Source organism: Aquarana catesbeiana, linkage group LG10 (assembly GCF_042186555.1).
Source record: "Aquarana catesbeiana isolate 2022-GZ linkage group LG10, ASM4218655v1, whole genome shotgun sequence".
In the NCBI taxonomy this organism is placed as follows: domain Eukaryota; kingdom Metazoa; phylum Chordata; class Amphibia; order Anura; family Ranidae; genus Aquarana; species Aquarana catesbeiana.
The window spans coordinates 174336504-174359351 of record NC_133333.1 but is presented as its reverse complement, the minus strand read 5'-3'; the positions used below and the strand labels follow the sequence as shown (position 1 = coordinate 174359351).

Genomic DNA, 22848 nt, shown 5'->3' with positions numbered 1-22848 from the left:
AAGATACTTGAGCTGCCATGGCTCTTTAAAAGATAAGAAGATTGGTAGAGGGACAGGTAAGTATTAAAGCTTTTCTTTACAGGCAAGCCTTATTTACAAATGGTCAGGTGACAGTAGTTTTAAAGTGCATCCCAAAGCGTTGGTGCAGGGTTAAATCCCCTGTCAATTTCCCCTCATTTCTGAATAGGTAATCTCCCCAAAATGTCCTCAGACAGCAATAAGAGCCTGACAGGTTCTAACCCATCCTCTTCTTGTATGAGAATGAGGGAGCATTCCTAAAGTCTCCTGTTTCTGCTTTGCAGCTTGTGCACAATGACTGAAGAGAGAACAGCTAAGCTGAAGCTGAAGAGGAAGAAGTGTTCAACTACAGTTCAGGGTGCACAGGAGACTGAGATTAAGTTGCAGTCACTGCCAGCATTGGACCTGTAAGTTTGTTTTTTAAAATGTATTTTTATTTATTTTTTATAGTTACAATTGTGGATCTTTAATCTGTATCAATCTGATGTACTTGAAAGCTCCAAAATTGCCAGCAATTTGGAGTTCTTAGAAAACCTATTCCTGAGCCTGTGATATCTTCATGCTAAAGATTTCCAACTCCTCCACACATTTGAGTCTGTTCATCAAAAATCTAGAACTGTTATTGAACGAGATGTTTAGGGTGGTTAAAGAAACAAACATACATCCTCACCTCCATACTCCAGCATTGGTGTGCTGCCGTAGCTGTCCCCTGCTGGTTCTAAGCACAAGAACTAAGTGATCACATGACCACTGATTGCTCAGTCAATTGAAAGGGGAGCTCATGTGAAATGAGCTGCACCCAGCAGAGTAAACCAATTTCAGAATATTAGAATCAACATTATTTCAGTCGTAAGCCCTTTACAAAACACTGGTCAGCTTAAATAGGGTTGGCACAGTGATCCACTTCTCCCAGTTTGTTTGTAAGCAGGACCCCAGTAAATTAAAAAAAGCCACCATTTAATGGTTTCATTAAAAATCATTAAGTGTTCTCTTTTTTTTTTTTTTTTGACATGGAATTGGATAAAGTGCCTGAATGTGACTTAATAACTACCTCCTGATTTTCCTTGTTCAGCAGCTTTCAATTAGGGAGGGGACCAGCACTGCAGGTTAGTCAGATTTTAATACATTGTACAATGTTGTACATCGAACACCAAAGTATTTTAATAGCGAAAGAAATCTTTAGAGTTTTGCATCATTGTCCATGCCATTGAGCTGTGCTTTTATCCCCAACCGCTTCACCCTTTACTGCGGTAGCAGCCAGAGTTGTACTCTTGCCTTGGCCTCCGTGCTTTACTTCATAGCCAAAACAGAAATAATACCCCTATCTCACTTTTGGCTGGTGTACTAAATCCAGCTGCTCTACAAGTGCCCTGTAACTGCGTGCGATGCCTGTGGTTGCGACAAGGTAATGTGGATTTTAAGAGGTTAAGCAGATGGTGAGGAGGGTGATACAGCGCCTCTGCATGCTCTGCCAAATGCTCTCTTAAGAGTGATCTGTGGTTTATGTTTTGTTGTTTGAAATCAGAAATTGCTAATTACTAACAGGTTAGGTGGGAGTCTTCTACTTGACATCCACATCAGACACTTGTCAGTAAAGATGAGCTCCGGCGTGTTCGCACACTCCACGTGCAGAGCCCGCTTGTGATTAGCGAAGCGGTGTGCCGACTTCCTGGCAGGCTCTACATGTAGAGTGTGCGAACACGCTGGAGCTCATCCTTACTTGTCAGTACCTACTTCCTACGCCTACATTATGTTGATTTACACCACCGCTTATGCAGCGACAGAGCGGGTAAGGCTTTCATTGCATTTTGTAAGCAGAACTTTTTTTGCTTTTTTTTTTTTCTCCCCTTCAGGACCCTCTAGATTAACATTGCCATAAGCAGCCAAAATAGATTCTTGTTGCCTTTTTTGGTTTGCCGCAAAATAAATTTAAGCTGCTAAATTCTTCAATTAAAAAAAGCTGAATATTAGTTATATTTTTATTTTTTATACATCGTACATTTCAGGACACAGGCTGGATATTCATAGACCCTGGGTTATAGGCTGCTACCTTCAGGTGATTGGACCCTGGCAAAGCTTTTGTATATGCCAGGCTTTATACAACAGGAGGGCAGAATTAACAATAGATTTCCTAAAGGTCGGGAGCAGTGGATTTTCAAAGGAGCACAATTGCTTTCCTGGCATTAATGTAATAATATAGTCAAGATTATTCTAGCAATCGTCCAAGGAGCCAAAGATTATACAAGACCCAAGAAGCATATTTTCAGTTCTCAGGGTATACTGTAAGAATATTTACAGCTGCTATAATATGTACCTGAGACCAATATCCATCTACTGGTGGAGAAGTCCAAAAATGTGAAAGAAGTCTGCATGGGAACTAAAACATCACCAGCATACACTAAAACAGTCACAAATCAGGGTTATTCCATAATGAGAGTTGAGGTGACCATGAATAGCACCGTTCCATGCCCTAATAGTGGTTCTCGTGGTGCAGATGAGCAGATACAGGGTAATACAACCCTTATAAAGAAGTAGCTATAGCTTCTTGTAGGAGCCCAATATTGCCACCTCCACCACCACTGAGGCATTCCCCTTATCAATCAAAAGCCAATTATGAGCATGTACAAGTTGCTCAGCTAAGAAATATTGAAAAAATTGGGGAGAGTCAGGCCACAGACTACCTAAAGGTGGCAAGACTGAGCTGAGGAGATTTATTGTTCCACAAAAATGAAGAAATAGTGTGTTTCATAAAGAATGGACCAATTTTTAAAACCTTATATCTGTGCAACCACATACCTAACCTGTACTGCTTGAACAGGCGTGGCCTAGAATTTCAAATGACGGCCACTAGATACCACTACTAGCGCCCAAATAGACACTAACCTCAGTCGTTAACAAGATGACGTCTCTGCAACAGAGACGTCAACATGGACCCAGAGGACCTAGTGTCGGTGGCAGGAGCTGGAGCCACTAACACCAGCCAGACCCAGGTAAGCAGGGGCGGAGGTCCCTGTATCTTATCCTCTATGGGTCTTGAGTTTTTCCCTCACTCCCCTGGGGGGCCTGCATCACTCTCCTTAGATCATAACACTAAGGAGTGTGTTTTGTTTTCTTTAGCATGGTGACTCAGTGAGGGGGGGTTCACTAGCTAGGTAAAGCTACGGTAACAACAAAGGGGCTAAAGGGTTAGTTCTTCTGCTTGGCAACTTGGGTATTCCCCTGGAGTACAAGGGCTTTGTTTTTCCTGTTTATATGTTAATAATGGTCTATGTATTTATTGGAGTGGGCTTTTGGTGTATTTCAGATAAAAGCCAAGGAAAAAGCCAAGTATTCCTCCCCTCCCCCTAAGAGAAAATGCCCGTCTTGCAAAAAAGCACACTTAGGGAGTCTTGGACCAAAGTGTTATGCAGGACCTGTATAGTGGATTTAGTTAAAGAGGAGAAGTCCTCAGCTACATCCGCTACCCAGCCTGGAGAACTACTCGGCTCCTTCCAGAAAGAACATTCGGACACGTTTGAAACGTTCCCTTCTTATCTGGACAAATGCTCGGTTGCATAGCCTAACCGTAGAGGCAGTTCGCCACACTGTTCTCGTCCCAAGTATTTCTGCACTCAGAGGGGTCAGTGATTGAGGGCGAAGGGGGAAGTGTTCCCCCAGGTTCTGAGGAAGAAGAGGACGAGGAAATAGAAGCTTCTTCTTCACACTATAGATTATCTCTACATGAGGTGGATAATCTATTAAAGACCATCCATACGACTTTGAACATCAAAGAGGACAGAGCCCAGTTATCTTTACATGACAGAATGTTTCAGGGCTTGGGGAAAGTTAACATTGTGTATTCCCAGTTCATAAATTCCTGTTGGAAACAGTAAAAAGAGAGTAGAAAGACTCGGAAAGGGCCCCTTTTTTTTTTCTCCAAATCACTCAAACGGAGATTCCCTTTCGAAGAGAATAGCACTCAAGTATGGAATAAAAAAAACAAAACTTGATGCAGCCTTTTCATAAGTATCACGGAATACAGACCTGGCATTTGAGGATATGGGAGTCCTAAAAGACACCATGGATAAAAGGGCAGATTCCCTGTTAAAAAAAAAAAAGCCTGGGACTCGACCAAATTAAACCAGCTATGGCTTCAACTGTGGTGGCCGGGAACCTAGAGCACTGGCTTGAACAGTTGAAAAGCCATATGGAAGCAGGAACCTCCCGTAAAGATCTGTTGGACGCTCTACCGGTATTGCAGAAAATAGTAGGTTACATGGCAGACGCCTCCATACCCTACTCTATAAAGATGTCTGCAAGATCCTCGGCCCTGGTAAACTCAGCGCGTAGAGCACTATGGGTTAAAACATGGTCGGAAGATACTGCTTCAAAGGCGAAGTTATGTGGTCTTGCGTTCTAGGGGGATTTAGTGTTTGGTCCGGATCTTGAAGCAGTGTTAGATAGGATGGCAGATTAAAAGAAGGCCTTCCCAGTAAAAAAAGAAGGTAACCCCTCAGGTTAAGAAAAATTTTTGTACTTTTTGGGAAAACCCAGGACACGAAGGAGACGGGATACGAGAGACCCTGGAGGTCCCAGAGAAGGCGAGGCAAATTGGGGGTGCTATTCCGACCTCCTAACCAAACCACTAAAAATCGGTGACAGTCCTCCGACTCTGGGAGGAAGACTGCAGTCCTTTTTCCTACAGTGGAAGACAGCAACAACCAGTCTGTTCGTCCTTAAGACAATATCAGAGGGCTACAGACTGGAGTTCTCACAGTCCCCACCAAGTCGTTTTTACATAGCTCAGACTCCCCGAGACCAAGAGAAGTCCCTAACAATGTCATCTCTCCTGCAAGAACTTATTTAGCAGAGAGTGATCATCCGTGTTTCCCGGGAAGAGGAAGGACAAGGGTGCTATTCACACGTGTTCCTAGTCAAGAAGCCATCAGGGAAATTTTGATTAATTTTGAATCTGAAAATATTAAACAAATCCATTCGATACAAGAGGTTCAGGATGGACACCATTTTTTCAGTGAAGTCTTCTGACGCCAGGCTGCTTTCTGGCGTCCATAGACCTGAGGGATACGTACCTTCATGTGCCCATAGCACCAGCATCACAAAAATACCTACGGTTAGCGGTCAAGATGGGAGGAGTAGTCTCGCACCTACACTTCAGAGCTCTTCCATTCGGGCTGTCTTCCTCTCCAAGCAATTTCACAAAAGTTATGGCAGAAGCCTTAGCACCCCTCAGATTAAGGGGAATTTCGATCGTACCATACCTGGACGATCTCCTGCTATTTGTCAAATTAGGGGATCTTTTGGAGAAAGATTTGAAGGCGACAGAGGGACACTCGGAGAGCCTTGGTTGGATCATAAACAGAGAAAAATCAAGCATGATCCCGTCCCAAACAATAAGGTTTCTGGGGTATACCATCAACTCCATACAGGAAAGAATTTTTCTCCCAGAGAAAAAAGTAGAGAAAGTCCAAGCCGCAGTAAAAAAGACCCAAACAAATCTGCCAATCTTGATTAGGGCAGCCATGTCAGTACTAGGACTCCTCACAGCATAAATCCCAGCAGTGCAATGGGCACGTCTCCATTCAAGAGATCTCCAGCAGGCAATTCTGAGGAATTGGTGCTACGGGGGGGGGTCATTGGAGAAGTTGATCAAGATTCCCTCTCAGGTTCAGAGGAAGTTATGGTGGTGGAGGAGTCAGTCAAACTTGGACAAGGGTCTTCTCTGGACATTCCCAGTAGAAAAGAGGTTGACAACAGATGCAAGTTCTTGGGGTTGGGTGCCCATCTGGAAGGGCAGCTGGCCCAAGGAGCTTGGACAAACAGAGGCCAAGAGATCCTCCAATTGGAGGGAACTAAAGGCCATTTGTCTGGGCCTGTGGGCCTTCAAGGATCGGGTCAAGGGCCACCACATTCAAGTGTTGTCCGACAATGCCATGGCAGTGGCCTACATAACAAAACAGGGAGGCACGATAAGCAGGGTGTTGCTGTCCTCGGCTCTTCAGATTATGTCTTGGGCAGAAGGCTACTTAGCATCTCTGACGGCGGTACACCTGAAGGGCGACCTGAATCTAGTAGCAGATTTCCTAAGCAGGGAAAGAGTACTAGAATCAGAGTGGAGTCTGAATACACATGTATTCTAGATGCTAATAGGAAAATGGGTCGATCTGGGGAGCTCCCCATTCGCATCTCAGGCCAGTGCAAAGATGGCGGTTTATTTCTCCCTGAACAGGCAAGATCAAGTGGGCGGCCTGTACGCACTTGCTCAGCTGTGCACCTTCCGCTTGTGCTACGCCTTTCACCCTTTTCAGATGATCACGTTGGTACTCAAGAAACTGCAAAAGGAGGCTACAAGCATGATCTTGGTGGCTCTGTTTTGGCCCAAGAGGGCATGGTTTTCAACCTTGCAGAAGATGGCAGTGGAACCCCATTGGTTCCTTCCATTACGAAAAGATCAGCCAACTCAGGGGCCCATTCTACATCCCAATGTCGAGCATCTCAGATTGACAGCCTGGTTACTGAGGAGCAAATTCTAAAGAGAAAGGGTTTGTCCAACAAACTAGTCTCAACCCTAATAAATAGCTGGAAAAAGGTCACTAGGGCCATTTACTTTAAAACATGGACATTTTTAAATTCCTGGTGTACGACTAAAGTTTTTTCGCCACAGGAAGTTATTTCTGTTCTTGAATTCCTCCATGAGGGAATGGAGACAGGGTTGGCGGCTAGTACTTTAAAGGTCCGAGTGGCCGCTTTATCAGTATTCCTGGAGAGGCATTGGCCAGAGCTAGGCCAGTACCATTTAAGTCTTTTCCCCAAGTGGGATTTATTGGTGATTTGACGAAATTACCCTTTGAACCTCCGGAAGAAGCAACAATTAGGTTTGGTTGCTAATATTAGCATTATTAGTGGCGGTTACGTCAGCTAGGAGGTTGAGCGAACTGCAAGCCCTTGAACCATTTTTTTCTCTCTTTCCAGATCGGGTAGTGTTAAGAACTGACCTGGATTTTCTACCAAAGGTTTCATCAGTATTTCACAGGTCGCAGGAAATTTTTCTTCCAACCTTTTGCCCTACACCATCCGGCACTAAGGAAAGATCTTTTCATAGCCTGGATGTAATAAGATGTCTATTGCATCTCGAGGTCACAAGAGAAGTCAGAAGATCAAATTCTTTGTTCATGTTGTTCTCAGGTCCGCGTAAAGGGTGCCTCTAAGAATATCAGAGGAAGATGGCTGCGAATGGCCATCAATGAAGCCTATAAGGCTTCAGGGGTAGATCCTCCTGCAGGGGTAGTGGCCCATTCAACCCGTGCAGTGGCAATGTCCTGGGTGGAACGAGCGGGGGTTTCACCGGGACAAATCTGCAAGGCGGCATTGGTGGACGAGTTTTTCCACCTTTACCCGCCACTACAGGTTGGATTTGTTCTCGGCATCAGAGCAATCATTCGTCAGGAAAGTCCTGCAGACAGTGGTCCCACCCTAGAGTAAGTACTCTCTTATCTCCAGGTGCTGTCCCGAAAGACACGTTGAGAAAACCTTAGACTTAACGGTAATGGAATTTCTACGAGTCTTTCAGGACAACACTGATGACCCACCCTAATTGTGATATAAAATGTGGCGTTATTGCTGTGTTCTGCTTATCTAATTTCAGCATGGCTGGAGGTACTCTATAAAGAACTGAGGCCATGATGGAAGTGACCGGTCTTTAAAGAAACTGACTGCAGTGTTTCCTGGGAAAGTGAGTGGAACTGGGCTCTCTCTCCAGATGCTGTCATGAAAGACTCGTAGAAATACAGTTACCGGTAAGTATAACTAAGGTTTTTAGCAAGACAGAGCAACGCCACATTGGCACAACCAAGTTCATCGGTTGCTAAATGAAACATTGCTTTAGCGTTGGATAGGTCGCGTCATACCCCAAGACTTGGCACTACACTCTTGCTCCCCAAGATCTCCAGACATGACACACTGACTTTTTTCTTGTGGGGATATGTAGAACGTGGTTATGTTCCACCATTAGCCGCTGACTTGGATGAGCTCAACAACAGAATCACGGCTGCAGTAACTTCTGTTCAAGAAGACACTCAGATACGTTGGGGACGAATTCAGCTATCATTTTGATGTTATCCATGCAGCAGGTGGAGGACACCTGCATTTATAACCTGGTGAGTGAAACTTGAGGACTTAAGTTTGTAATTTGTTATGTAACTGTAAAACAGGTCCTTCTTTTTGAAACGCACTATATATGCATCTAGTTGTTTAAAATAAGATAGGGAAATCCAGGTGGGGGCATTCCTAAGGACATAAAGAAAGACCGGGAGTAGCTTCATCTTGATCAGGCTAATTTTGCCACTGATGGACAGTGGAAGGTACACTATATTACCAAAGTATTGGGTTGCCTGCCTTTACACGCGCATTAACTTTAATGGCATCCCAGTCTTAGTCCGTAGGGTTCAATATTGAGTTGGCCCACCCTTTGCAGATATAACCGCTTCAACTGTTCTGGGAAGGCTGTCCACAAGGTTTAGGAGTGTGTCTATGGGAATGTTTGACCATTCTTCCAGAAGCGCATTTCAGAGAGTCACAGCTATGGATTCCATCAGCAAGGCAAAAATCGAGGGAGAAGAGGGCAACCCTGTTGAGTGCCCTGCTGAACGGTGAAGGGGGGTGTAGTCCATGTTCCCTAGCCCAATATACGCCTGTGGGCCTGTATCCATCCACTTTAAAACATTGGGGCCAAATTCTATGCACTCCAGCACTGCCTGCATGTAGGTTCAGTCTATAATATCAAAGGCCTTTTTTATATTGAGTGCAACTACCACCCTGCTACCTATGTTAGATTGTAAAGCCTGTAAGTTTTTTTGGTGTATATTAAGATCTATAGATCTCTGAGGGATGAACCCGGTTTGATCAAAATCTACTTGGACGTTAATAACCTAGGACAGGCAGGTGGAAAGGACTTTAGTCAGTGTGCTAAGATCCATGTTGAGTATTGAGATTGACCAATAAGAGCTACAGCATAATGGATTTTTGCCTGGTTTCTGGATAAGGCCCACATACGCCTGATACATGGAGTCAGGGAGGGCCCACCACTCATGGTATTGTACATAGATATCCCAAAGGAGTGGGGAGAGGTCCTGCACATACCATTTGTACCACTTTACTGGTATTCCATTTGGGCCAGGGGTTTTGCAGCAGGAAAGGACATTATAGCGGCTTGGGCCTCTCCAAGGTAATGGGGGCATCTTATCAGTCCCTATCGTGGGGAATGATTATGACTGCAGCGTGGCTTGCATTACAGAAAGGTCCTATGACAGGATAGGTGGTGCATACAATTGTTAATATTACTTCAAAAACATTTGAAAGACCCTTAAATTTGCTAATGACTAGAGCTGCACAATTAATCGTTAAAAAATCGTGATCTTGATTCACCCCCTTTGACAATCTGTCCTGCTGAGTTTGCCATTCTTTCATATAAATGGGCGGCACAGTGGTGTAGTGGGTAGCACTCTCGCCTAGCAGTAAGAAGGGTCGCTGGTTCGAATCCCGCCCACGACACTACCTGCCTGGAGTTTGCATGATCTCCCTGTGTCTGCGTGGGTTTCCTCTGGGTACTCTGGTTTCCTCCCACACTCCAAAGACATGCTGGTAGGTTAATTGGATCCTATCTAAATTGGCCCTAGTATGTATGAATGTGAGTTAGGGACCTTAGACTGTAAGCTCCTTGAGGGTGTAGGGACTGATGTGAATGTATATGTAAAGCGCTGCGTAAATTGACGGCGCTATATAAGTACCTGAAATAAATAAATAAAATAAACAAGTGGAGAGATTATCTGCTCACTCAGCTGTCAAAAGAAAGCATCTGGGCAGTCTGCCAAGTTTAGAACTTGAAACATTGTAACTAACTTCCTCCTTGGATCAAAGGGATAGAACTTCTGTGTAAACAAATAACCTGGGCAGTCTGCCAAGTTTTAACCTGTAAATGCAGGAAGTTTAACCACTTAAAGTCTAAATCTTTTTCTGACACTTCTTTGTTACATTACATTACAAATCAATATTTTTTGCTAAAAAAATTACTTGGAACCCCCAAACATTATATATATTTTAGCAGAGACCCTAGGGAATAAAATGGCAATTGCTGCAATATTTTATGTCACACTGTATTTGCACAGCGGTCTTTCAAATGCAATTTTTTGGGAAAAAATACACTTCGATAAATAAAAAACGAAACAGTAAAGTTAGCACAATTTTTTTTGTTTTAATGTGAAAGATGATGTTACGCTGCGAGAATCGTGAGAGAATCGTGATCGATCCTCTAAGCAAAAAAATTGTGATTCTCATTTTAACCAGAATCGTGCGGCTCCACTAACGACTTCCCATTTTTATCTCCCACCTTTAATGTATCAGGTCTGTGCTGCATATTTAATGAATCCCAGAAAGGTACTCTGGAGAGGGGTCTATCGAGTATGAGTGTTCAGCCATCTGCAGAAAGTTCTCCTCCAGTTCCTGTGGAGCGTCATGGAGTCTGTCTTAGAGCCCTTTCACACTGGGGCGGGGGGCGGCGTCGGCGGTAAAATGCCGCTATTATTAGCGGCGTTTTACTGTCGGTATGCGGCCGCTAGCGGGGCGGTTTTACCCCCCGCTAGCGGCCGAGAAAGGGTTAAATACCACCGCAAAGCGCCTCTGCGGAGGCGCTTTGCCGGCGGTATAGCCGCGCCGTCCCATTGATTTCAATGGAAAGGAGCGGTATACACACTACTCCGTCACCGCTCCGAAGATGCTGCTGGCAGGACTTTTTTTACTGTCCTGCCAGCGCATCGCTCCAGTGTGAAGAGACCTCGGGGCTTTCACACTGGAATGCAAGCAGCGGCACTTTCGGGTCGGTTTGCAGGCGCTATTATTAGCGCAATAGCGCCTGCAAACCGCCCCAGTGTGAAAGGGCTTTTAATATATTTAATCAAGGAAATATATTGCACCTTTAAAGTGGATGTAAACCGATTCATGAAATTTGACCTGGGCAAATATATCTGTAGTGTTTACTTATCTCTCTCCAAAGCACTTTCTGTTTCGTTCCTGTTATCCGCATGAGAGCTTGTCTTGTCACAGCACAGCTCTGAAAGTATCTTTGTTTTTCTGTCTATGTGGAGTGGGGGGGTTGTGCCTTTCCTCCAATCAACGGTCTTACAGTGTAAGCCCAGACACCACTCTTACTGCAGAATAAGGAAGTAAAAATTCTAACACGATATAAAAATTCTAAAGAATATAGCAAACCGAAGACAGCAGATATACAAATAAAACTTATGTAGGGAGATCTGTTTCATCCCTGTGTATCATGTGAGGCTGTTCACTTCACTGGGTATAAGAGAGGGTTTACATCCACTTTAACTGTGTCTTCAAGTTCCCAATACATGGTCACCTGATCCTTAATTTGGACTTCCGTATCCGGGTCTTGGAGCCAGCCACACATACTCCTATAACTCTACCCCACTCTGTTGAACGTCAGTTTTTTGCTAGTGTCCTGTAGGTGAGGGACCTCTACCTTTTCACCCTTCGGGAACTTTACCTTGACCCCGCGCTGTGGAGATGACCTTAATGTTGCTTCAGGTACTGGATCCTGCTTGGACGCTCACCTTGGCACTTAGTTTAATGCCTGTAGTTAGCCACAGGGTGTTATACAGGTCTAGAGCTGTCATCCATTTCCACCCTGAAGACTCCTCTGAGGGTATGCTCACCGTTACGGGTGAAGCCCTGACTCGTGCAGGGACCACCGATGTGGAAAGGAAAGACAGGTTTGTCCTGTTATTTATCCCGTTGTAAACCCTATAGCAAGTATGAGACTTAATATCTCCACTACTTGTCTCTTGTATGGCATAAATTCTTACGATTAAAACTATCTGGAAACTGGAAAATGTGTTTTCACCTAATTCTTATATTGAGTACTTTTAACCATGTCTATATCAGCCTGTAATACCCCTTCATTACAGGTCATTTTTCAGCGCTGTGATAGTTTTACTGATCATTACTCTGTTGTGCAGGGCTGTACCTAAATGAGTTTTAGATATTTTTTTTTAGACCAAGCTTTCTTTTGATGGGTGGTATTTAACCGCTTCAGCCCCGGATTTTACCCCCTTTCTGACCAGAGCACTTTTTACAATTTGACACTGTCGCTTTAACTGACAATTGCGCGGTCGTTCCCTGTACCCAGACAAAATTTGCGTTCTTTTTTTCCCCACAAATAGAGCTTTCTTTGGTGGTATTTGATCACCTCTGCGGTTTTTATTTTTTGCGCTATAAACAAAAAAGACAATTTTGAAAAAACAAACAAACAATATTTTTTACTTTTTCCTATAATAAATATCCCCAAAAGTTTAAAAAAAAATACATTTCTTCATCAGTTTAGGCCAATATATATTGTTCTACACATTTTGGGTAAAAAAAATCGCAATAAGCGTATATTGATTGGTTTGCGCAAAAGTTATAGCGTCTGCAAACTATGGGAAAGAGTTATGGCATTTTTATTTATTTCTTTTTTTACTAGTAATGGTGGTGATCTGCGATTTTTAGCGGTACTGCAACATTGCGACGGACTGATCGGAGACTTTTGACACTTTTTCGGGACCATTGGCCTTTATACAGCGATCCGTGCTATAAAAATGCACTGATTACTGTGTAAATGTCACTGGCAGGGACAAGTTTAACACTAGGGGGCGATCAAGGGGTTAAATGTGTGTTTCCTCAGCCTGTTTTAACTGTGTGGGGATGGCAGTGACTAAGAGAGGAGACATATCATTTTTCCTACTTAGAAGAAACTATATGGCTCCTCTCCTCTGACAGCACAGGGCCATGCGCATCAGGTCCCCCGCCATACAGCAGGCGCGTGCCCCCCGGCGGCACACACGCGCCCTCTGGTGGCCGAAAATGGGTAGGACGTACCCTTACGAGATTTCGCCCAGGAGTGCCATTGTGACGCAGTATATCTGCGCGACACAGTCAGGAAGTGGTTAATAACCACTGGGTTTTTTATTTTTTACTATAAAAAGGAAAAATGGCCAAAAAAAAAATTGTTTCCCTTACTTTCTGGTAAAATAAAAATGCCAGGATAGTAAGCAAACCCCCCAAAACTACCTTCTTCCTTTTTTTTTTTTTTTTTTTTTTGTAAATGAAGGTACATGCATTTTGTGGTCATTCAGAAGTACTGATCTCTCTTCTCCCCCTGTTGTAAGGGGAAGGGGAGGGATCAGCACTGTAAAACAGTACCATGCGATGACCAGTCTCTGTGCACCTAGCTGTCTAATGACTGCTCGATACACAGCCATCACCTGGCAGATCGGCTGCCCGTTGGCTATATATACAGTGCCATTCATAAACTGTACTAGGTAATTAAAAGGCTGCCATTTTTAACCACTTCAATACCAGGCACTTAGACACCTTCCCGCCCAGGCCAATTTTCAGCTTTCAGCGCTGTCGCAATTTGAATGACAATTGCGCGGTGATGCTACACTGTACGCAAACAAATTTTTTATCATTTTGTTCCCACAAATAGAGCTTTCTTTTGGTGGTATTTGATCACCTCTGCGGTTTTTATTTTTTGCGCAACAAATAAAAAAAGACCGAAAATTTTGAAAAAAAACAAGTTTTTCTTTGTTTCTGTTAAAACTTTTTGTAAATAAGTACGTTTTCTTCTTCAGTGACGGGCACTGATATGGCTGCACTGACGGACACTGATACGGCGGCACTGATGGGCACCGTTGAGGTGGCACCAATGAGGTGGCACTGACGGGCACTGATGATGGGCACTGATAGGTGGCACTGGTATGTGGCACTGATGGGCACTCATAGGTGGCACGGATGGGCACTTATAGGCAGCACTGATGGGCACTCGTAGGTGGCATTGATGGGCACTCGTAGGTGGCATTGATGGTTACTTATGGGTGGCACTGATAGTTGGCACAGATGGGCATGGATGGGCACTGATAGATGGGCACGGATGGGCACTGACAGGTGGCATGAATGGACACTGATGGGTGGCACTGATGGCACTGCTTGTTTGCAGTGATGCCCCTAAGGGTGGCATTGCTGGGCATCACTGCAACATAATGGTGCCAATCAGTGCCCATTTGTGGGCACTGATTGGCACAGATTTGGCACACTGGGCACATGTGGATGGCCATGGGGTACATACCTGGCCATCCACATGTTGCCCCTTCCCTGGTGGTCCTAGTGGCGATCCCTGGTGGTCCAGTGTGGTGATCTGCGGGGGGGCTGCGCTGATAAACAATCAGCGCAGACCCCCCCTGCCAGGAGAGCTGCCGATCGGCTCTCCTTTACTCGCGTCTGTCAGACGCGAGTGAGGAAGAGCCGATCAACGGCTCTTCCTATTGACAGCGTGATCAGCCGTGATTGGACACGGCTGATCACGTGGTAAAGAGCCTCCGCCGGAGGCTCTTTACCAAGATCGGTGGAGCGGTGTGTCAGGCTGACACACCGCTCCACCGATCGCCGCTATGCGCGCCCCGGGGGGGGCGCGCTGCGGCATGTTATCCTGCTGGACGTCATATGACGTCCAGTCAGGATAACAGAACCACTTCCCGGACGTCAGTCCGCCATAGGGCGGGCGGGAAGTGGTTAAAAACGTACTACGGTACATAAGAGATTACATTTTTAACCTTGTCTGTAAAATTTCTGCCATTCAGAGCTTAGTCTTGGGTGAATGACTAGGTGTTGCATCATACCACAGGTTGGAATATTATCACCAATTGTGCCCCAAGCCCTTTTATGGCACTTCCTTACACCCTTTGCAAGAAACACTTTGCTATAGGATGGTCAACACTTGGGTTGCTGTGTATACTTCCTTGGACACAATTACCCCATTTCAGTACCCTTCTCTGTGAGTACCCTACAAGGGAATACCCTCAATGATGGCAATGGTGTTAACCATTCACAAGGATGTCGCAGCTAAAACTCAGGCAAACATTTTCTCTGCTGTCTACAGACCATTTACAGAACCGTGGCATTACACCCACGTGGCCCCCCCGGTCTGCTAATTGTGGGTGCAATGCTTTTTAGGTCCCTAACAACAACAGAAATGTTTTAAATTTTTTTTTAACCTTTTTTTGTAAAGGTGAACTTATCCTTTAATCCATCACTGTCCAGAGCCCCAAAGCACCAGGCCTCTTTTTCATCCCCACCTTTCCTACCTGAGGCAGAGACAGAATTGCCACCCTTAGAAGAGATAGATATGAAAGATAAGCCAGTCCCATACATCTGATGCTATGGCTTCACGCAATATGCTTTTCAGTGTAGAAATGCTCACTTCTGTTTTGTGCTCAAAAAAGTCTGGATATAATTGAACTTGATTCTTTAGTCTTACCAAGCCCTTCAGGGTACTAACAGCTGCAAAGTCTAAAAAGACCTTTTCCCATTCATAAACAAAATAATGGACAATTTATGATTATTAGGTTTCTCCAGAGAGTTTTTACCCCTCTGAGAATCATAGCCATGTTTACTGGAAAATTAATTCACTAAAAGTGGAATGTTTCAGTAGTAGACCCTGCTGTTTCAGTTTTTAAAATCTTACTGTGCTTATAGAAGATGGTTCTTAATTTAGACATTCTGCAGGCAGAAAATTTGAGATACTTTTAAAAGGCTCTTTTTAGACCCCATACACACTCTTAGATTTTCTGCAGATTTTTGTATTCAGATTTACCAAAACCATGTAGTGCAAGGGACCTGCCTGATTGAATACAAATTGAAACGCTTAAGGTTTGACCTCATATTATATGGTTTTGGTAAATCTGAAGACAAAAATCTGCAGAAAATCTAATAGTGTATGGGGTCTAACTCCAGGTCTACAACCAGCTATTGCTGCAATTTCTGTTTGTAAATTTGCAGCTATTTGGACAAGGGAAGGATCCTCACTACTGAACTCTTGTGGAACACTTACAAACATTTCCTTCTGCCTCACTTTTCTGAGTTAGCGCTAGAGATAGAAAGGCCATTGTTATTGAAACTAAAACAAAAGGGAGACATCTGGTGCTGCTTCCCCCTATCTGTCGCAGGGCGCTGTAATTTAATAAAGATGATATAGCTACCGCAGATATTGTATGCGCTTCACAATTCTCCAACCTGGATAGGTCAAAAGTTGTTCAAGAAAATAGAATCCCTTTTTCGGGAATTAATTTGGGAAAAAGGGCCAATCTAGGATTAGCTTGCAAATGCTGCAATTACCAATTAAAGACGGCGGTATGACGATTCCACACCCGGGACTATATTTTTTGTCATCTCAGCTGCAACACCTAGTGGGTTGTGGAACCATAGGTAGCGGCAATTCTAATAATAGAATGATAAAGGGGGTCCCACACAATACACTAGTGGAGGTACTAGAGGCAGATTCTTTTACTTATAGATGCCCGACGATAAAACTAGTTAGTAAAGTGTGGCAAGTAACGAAGGCACTATTGGGGTACAATGGGGTGACAGAATATACCCCTCCTATGGCATAACAAAAATCTGGCTGAAATAAGGGATATAGAGAGACCCTGGGAATGGGAAAGGCAAGGTATTAGCCATCTGTTTCAGTTATACGAGGGCAACCTTATGAAGTCTTTTTTAGATCTAAGACTGGAATTTAACATCTCAAACAAGGCGTTCTATAAATACCTGCAGATTAAACATGCCATTCAAGTACAGTTCAGGTCTCAAATTATAGAGTGGACCCAGATCCGGTACTCTTAAAAATCATCAATTCTTCATCAAAAAATCATCAATTCAGCTTCTAATAAAGGTCTAATTTCCAAGATGTATACTAGTCTGGGGGAGAGAATTATAAGTGGAGTGGCTCCTTTTAAGAGTAGCGAGGGGTGGGAGAGATAGGATGGGATAAGTTATTAGAACAAGGAGCCCTGGTCTCGATCTCCCCTTCGCAGAAGCTTTCCCATCTGTTTCTAATCCATAGAGTCTACCACACCCCCCAAAAAATGTTTAAGCTTGGATGGAAACAAAATGATGAGTGCCCCAGGTATAGGGCATCAGGAGACCTTATTCATATGGTATGGAAGTGTCCAAAGCTCTTTAGATCCTGGGGAGAGATAATTACTAGGATAAAACCTTTAGGAACTTATTAGAACCTGAAGCCAAGATATGCCTACTAGGGTGTTTGGTGGAAGATAGAGTCCTGCCGAGGTAGTGTTGAGATGTTTGTTTCAAGCGAGTAAACTAACTGCACAGAAATGGCAGGCTCAGACCCCCCCTGACAGCGGAGAGTTGGATTGAAACTATCAATTCTATGATTTGGAGTGAGAGAGTGCTGTATATTAGACAGAACAACCTCAGAAAGTTTGAGAAAATGTGGATGACCTTGGCTGCAGGAGATGGAATGCCTGTATGAGGGGATGGCGGCGAATTGAGGAGAATTTCCTCCCGCCTACCGTCAGGCCTACGTCTCCGCTAGGGATGAGCTTCGTGTTCGAGTCGAACCCATGCTCGACTCGAACATCGTGTGTTCGGTCGTTCGCCTAATTATGAACGATATGGGCCGTTCGCACCAAATTCGCGTCAGGGCCCATAATTCACTGCGGCATCGCAGTGCATTGCTGGTTGATGATTGGCCAAGCATGCACTATGACCCTCATGCTTGGCAAATCACAGCGCTGTGTGTACAGAGAGCCGTAATAGGTCAAAGCCAATAGGGCTTTGGCCAATTATGGCTCGGGGTTTAGTACATGCCCCCCTTCTATATAAGGCCGCCTGCACGTCGGCCCTGTGTAGTGTGTTCCGGCATTGAGATAGAGAGAGATGGTGTCATTTGATTTAAGTTAGAGTAGGCAGGTAGAGTCAGCTGCAGTTACAGTGTATGTATTGTGTATGTATGTGTGTGTATATGTGTGTGTGTGTGTGTATATATATATACACACATCCCAGGCAGGTGTTTTTACAGTATTTCCAGTTACTGTACTGTGTACCCCGCACAGTCTCACCTACAGTATAGCTACCTGCAGCCAGGTGCTTGTGTAGGCTCTTTGAAGTATTTCCAGTTACTGTACTGTGTACCCTGCACAGTTGCACCTACAGTATAGCTACCTGAAGACAAGTGCAGGTGTTATACTAATAATACTACAGTCAGGCAGTTGGTTCTGTTAGCTGCAGTATAATCGGTGTGTGTGTATATATATATATATACACACACATCCCAGTTTTGTGCAATTTTAGGATTTTAGGCCAATAGTATGTCTGGAAGGCCAACAAGGAGAGGCAGACAGTCACAAGCCAATAAAAGAGGGCAAGCAGGCTCTTTGTCTAGAGGCAACAGTGCTGGTCGTGGACACGGTGCATCCTCATCAGCACGTGGCCATGGGACACGCTTGGCCTTTTTTTCGGCAGCTGGCCGTGTTGAGCTGCATCATGCGGAAGACTTGGTCGAGTGGATGACCAAGCTGCCCTCATCCTCCTCATCCTCTCACCCAGGCTCAGGGTACTTTTGTCTGGCAAAGCAGCTGCCAACGCGGCCTCTTCCCTCGGCTCAATGGCATCAGTGACTCCTTCCCTAGCCCCACCATGTCCTCCTGAGGAATCCCTCGAACTGTTTGACCACAGTGTTGGGTACCTGCTCCAGGAGGATGCCCAGCATTTTGAAGGCTCTGATGATGGTACTCAGCTAGATGAAGGCAGTAACGTGAGTCCGGACAGAGGGGGTGCCCAAGAAGGACAGCAATCTGGCAGTCATGTTCCCTCTGCTGCAGCATACTGCCAAGTTTGCTCCAGTGATGAGGAGGGAGGGGATGATGAGGTCACTGACTCCACATGGGTGCCTGATAGGAGAGAGGAGGAGGATGCCCATCACCAACGAGGCAGGATGCCCTCCAGGGGTCAGCCTAAGGGCAGCACACTGACTGCATCACCCCGCAGAGCTCCGCATGTGCAGGGCGCTGCTGTCTGCGCGTTATTCCAAAAGTTCTTTGGTGTGGGCCGTTTTTGAGACGAGTGCATCAGATCGCACCGCTGCTATTTGCAACATATGTCTCAAGCGTATCTCGCGTGGCCAAAACATCTCCCGCTTGGGCACCACATGCTTGACCAGACATATGTTGACCTGCCATGCAGTTCGTTGGCATGCGTATCTAAAAGACCCACACCAAAGAACAAAGAGGACCTCTCCTTGCTCCTCATCAGCTGGGATCTCCAACCCCACTATACCTTCAGTCCTCTCTGAGACCTGCACTGAGAGGAATGAAGGTGTAGAATTAGGTGTGTCACAGCCAAGTACTTGCGGGTAATCTGCTATCGGTACACCAACGTCAGATTGTACCAGGCAAATTTCCCTGCCCCAGCTGCTGCACCACAGAAAGAAGTTCGCTCCCAGCCATCCACATGCTCAGCGGTTGAAAGCTAGCTTGGCAAAATTGCTAGCACTTCAACTGCTACCTTTTCAGTTGGTAGACTGCCCCCTTCCGTGAGTTTGTGGAATGTGCGGTTCCTCAGTGGCAGGTTCCCAAACGCCACTTTTTCTCATGGAAGGCGATTCTGGCTCTCTACCGGCATGTGGAAGGCAATGTCTTGGTCTCGCTGGACAGGGCGGTCAGAGGTAAGGTGCATATTACCGCTGACTCATGGTCCAGCGGGCATGGACAGGGACGTTACCTAAGTTTCACGGCGCATTGGGTGACTCTGCTGGCAGCTGGGAAGGATGCAGGACAAGGTGCAGTAGTGTTGGAGGTTGTTCCGCCACCACGCCTCCAAAATGCCACTAGTGGTTCTGACACACCTTTCTCCTCCACCCCCTCTTCTTCTTCCTCCATGGCCTCTTCCTGTGCTTTGTCCTCGGAACCAGCGGTGCTCCGTAGGCGTTCAAGGGGCTACGCAAGTACGCAGGCCAAAAGATGCCATGCGGTGCTTGAGCTGGTGTGCTTGGGGGACAGGAGCCACACTGGGGCAGAGATTCTGTCAGCTCTGCAGGGGCAGGTTCAGAGGTGGTTGACGCCACGCCAACTTAAGGCAGGAATGGTGGTTTGCGACAATGGCACCAACCTCCTCTCCGCCCTCTGACAGGGACAACTGACCCATGTGCCCTGTTTGGCTCACGTCCTTAACTTGGTGGTGCAGCGGTTCTTGGGCAGGTGCCCGGGCTTACAGGATGTCCTGAGGCAGGCCAGGAAAGTCTGTGTGCATTTCCGCCGGTCATAAAATGCCAGTGCTCGGCTGGCAGACCTCCAAAAGGAATTTAACCTGTCCAAGAACCGCCTAATCTGTGACATGCCCACCAGGTGGAACTCAACGTTGGCCATGCTGCAGTGGCTGCACACGCAGCAGAGGGCCATCAATTAGTACCTGTGCGACTATGGCACCAGGACAGGGTCAGGGGAGCTTTTTTTTTTTCCCCACGTCAGTGGGCCATGATCAGGGATGCATGCACTGTCCTGTCACCATTTGAGGAGGCCATGAGGATGGTGAGCAGTGACAGTGCATGCATCAGCGACACTGTTCCCCTTGTCCACCTGTTGGAGCACACGCTGCGTGGAATAATGGACAGGGCACTTGAGGCAGAACAGAGGCAGGAAGAGGAGGACTTCTTTAGCTCTCAAGGCCCCCTTTATCCAGACAGTGTTCCTGCGTGCCCACCAATCACACAGGAAGAGGAGGAGGATTGTGTCAGCATGGAGGTGGAGCCTGGCACTCAACATCAGCAACAGTCTTTAAGGGATAATTTACAGTCCCAAGAAACCCATGGACTTGTACGTGGCTGGGAGGAATTGGCTGCGGATCATGTCGTCCTTAGTGACCCAGAGGACTCCGGACCGAATGCCTCAGCAAACCTACGCTGCATGGCCTCCCTGATCCTGCAAAGCCTGCGGAAGGATCCTCGTATTCGTGGTATCAAGGAGAGGGATCAATACTGGCTGGCAACCTTGATCCACATTACAAGGGTAAGCTTTGTGGACCTTATCTTGCCATTGCAGAGGATGAAACATCTTCGGGAGGCCTTGCAGAAAGGTCTGTGCAACGCGTTCCCAGAGACTGGGAGGTTACAATCTCCTGTTCCTGGACAACGTGTTGCTGAGGCTTCAGTCAGTCAAAAAAGGAGCGGTGGAGAAGGTGGCCGTCTGACCGATGCGTTCAGACAGTTTTTTAGTCCGCACCCCCAAGGTATGATCGGTTCCAGCAACCATCGCCAGCGTCTGTTTTACATGGTGCAGGAGCCTAGGGGCAAGATCTGACTTGGACACCTTTGCCACCGAAAATCCTCTGGGTTACTGGGCCTTGAGGATGGATCATTGGGCAGAGCTTGCACAGTATGCAATTGAGCTACTGGCCTGTCCTGCATCAAGCGTTCTTTCTGAACGCACATTCAGTGCTGCCGGAGGCTTTGTAACCGATCACAGGGTGCGTCTGTCCACCGACTCGGTCGATCGACTGACCTTCATAAAAATGAATCAGTCTTGGATCACCACCAGCTACCAAGCACCTGATGCTGATGTAACCAAATTATTTTTTTTTAAATGTCAGATCCCTTGAAGACTGCCTTTGCTGATGCTGAGTGATTATCCTCTTCCTCCTCAGTGATCATGCTGATAGCTTGTAAGAACATTTTTGGTTCTGGGCTCCGCCACCAGTGGCTAAGGCCCAATTTTTCAGCCCCTGTTTAACAGGGGCGTGTAATTACAATTTTTGATGCAATACTTTGCAGCAGGGCTGGTTCCTGCACTTCAACTAGAGTATCTGTGAGGGGTTGCAGTATTGTGGCACCAGCACCAGTGTCTAAGGCCCAATTTTTCAGCCCCTGTTCAACAGGGACATGTAATTATAATTCTTGATCTAATATTTCACAGCAGGGCCCGTTCCAGCGCCCACCAAGAGTAACTGTGAGGACTTAGTGTTGTGGCACCAGCACCACCACCACCAAAGGCCCAATTTTTTTTGCCCCTGTTCAACAGGTGCATGTAATTACAATTCTTGATCTAATATTTCACAGCAGGGCCCGTTCCAGCGCCCATCAAGAGTAACTGTGAAGACTGTGTTGTGGCACCATCACCAAAGGCCCAATTTCTTTATCGTACATCACGGGACACAGAGCACCATAATAATGATGACTATGTGGGTTATACGCTTACCTTTAGGTGATTGGACACTGGCAACCAATATTTAGACAGTTCCTCCCATATAACCCCTCATATCCCGGAAGTACCTCTGTTTTTTCGCCAGTGTCTAGAAGGTGATGGTCATGGCTTATGAAGCTCTTCAAATTTCTTCAAAAATGTCCCACTGAGGACGTTCTAATCGGATCCATTCGGATGGCTTAACAAAGCTAAAGTGGATGGTACCCGAACCTCGATTCAAGAACGAGGTATTGCTTGTAATGTGTCCTATATAGGCGCTGGACCCTTGTTAAGTTGGTATTCCTGGTAAATCTTGCCCAAGGTAAACCAGAAAGGGTGCTTTACAGGTCCAGTGGTGTGGACCCCAATATATGGAGGACCCGGTCCCTGAAGGTCCTTAGAGGCGCTACCCGCCGTGATGGGGGAAGATTGGGCCTGGTAAGACAGGCCCTGCTGCTTGGGATATATATATATATATATATATATATTTTTATATATATATATATATATATATATATATATATATATATATATATATATATATATATATATATATATATATATATATATATAATGTGTATTTCCCTTTGAAACTGCTGGTAACCTTGAGCCTGTGTCTGGGATTACAGATGGCAGGTTTGGCACGCATTTTTGAATACTGGCGTGCGCGAGTGTGCACATGCGTGCGTGCGCCGCCGGAGTGTGTGTGCGCCATTGGTGTGCGCGTCGCAGATGCGCCTCGTGCGTCACGACA

The 22848-nt window shown here is 45.7% G+C and overlaps 1 protein-coding gene across 4 annotated transcripts in view; it reads left to right on the top strand.

Moving 5' to 3' along the window:
- Positions 1 to 22848, top strand: part of FAAP20 (FA core complex associated protein 20) — a 260518-nt gene that overhangs the window by 56860 nt on the left and 180810 nt on the right. For all 4 annotated transcript variants that reach the window (XM_073602987.1, XM_073602988.1, XM_073602986.1 and 1 more), the window contains one exon: positions 303 to 425. In XM_073602987.1, coding sequence (XP_073459088.1) covers positions 313 to 425 — 113 coding nt within the window. In that variant the 5' untranslated portion in view covers positions 303 to 312. The remainder of the gene's footprint in view (positions 1 to 302; positions 426 to 22848) is intronic.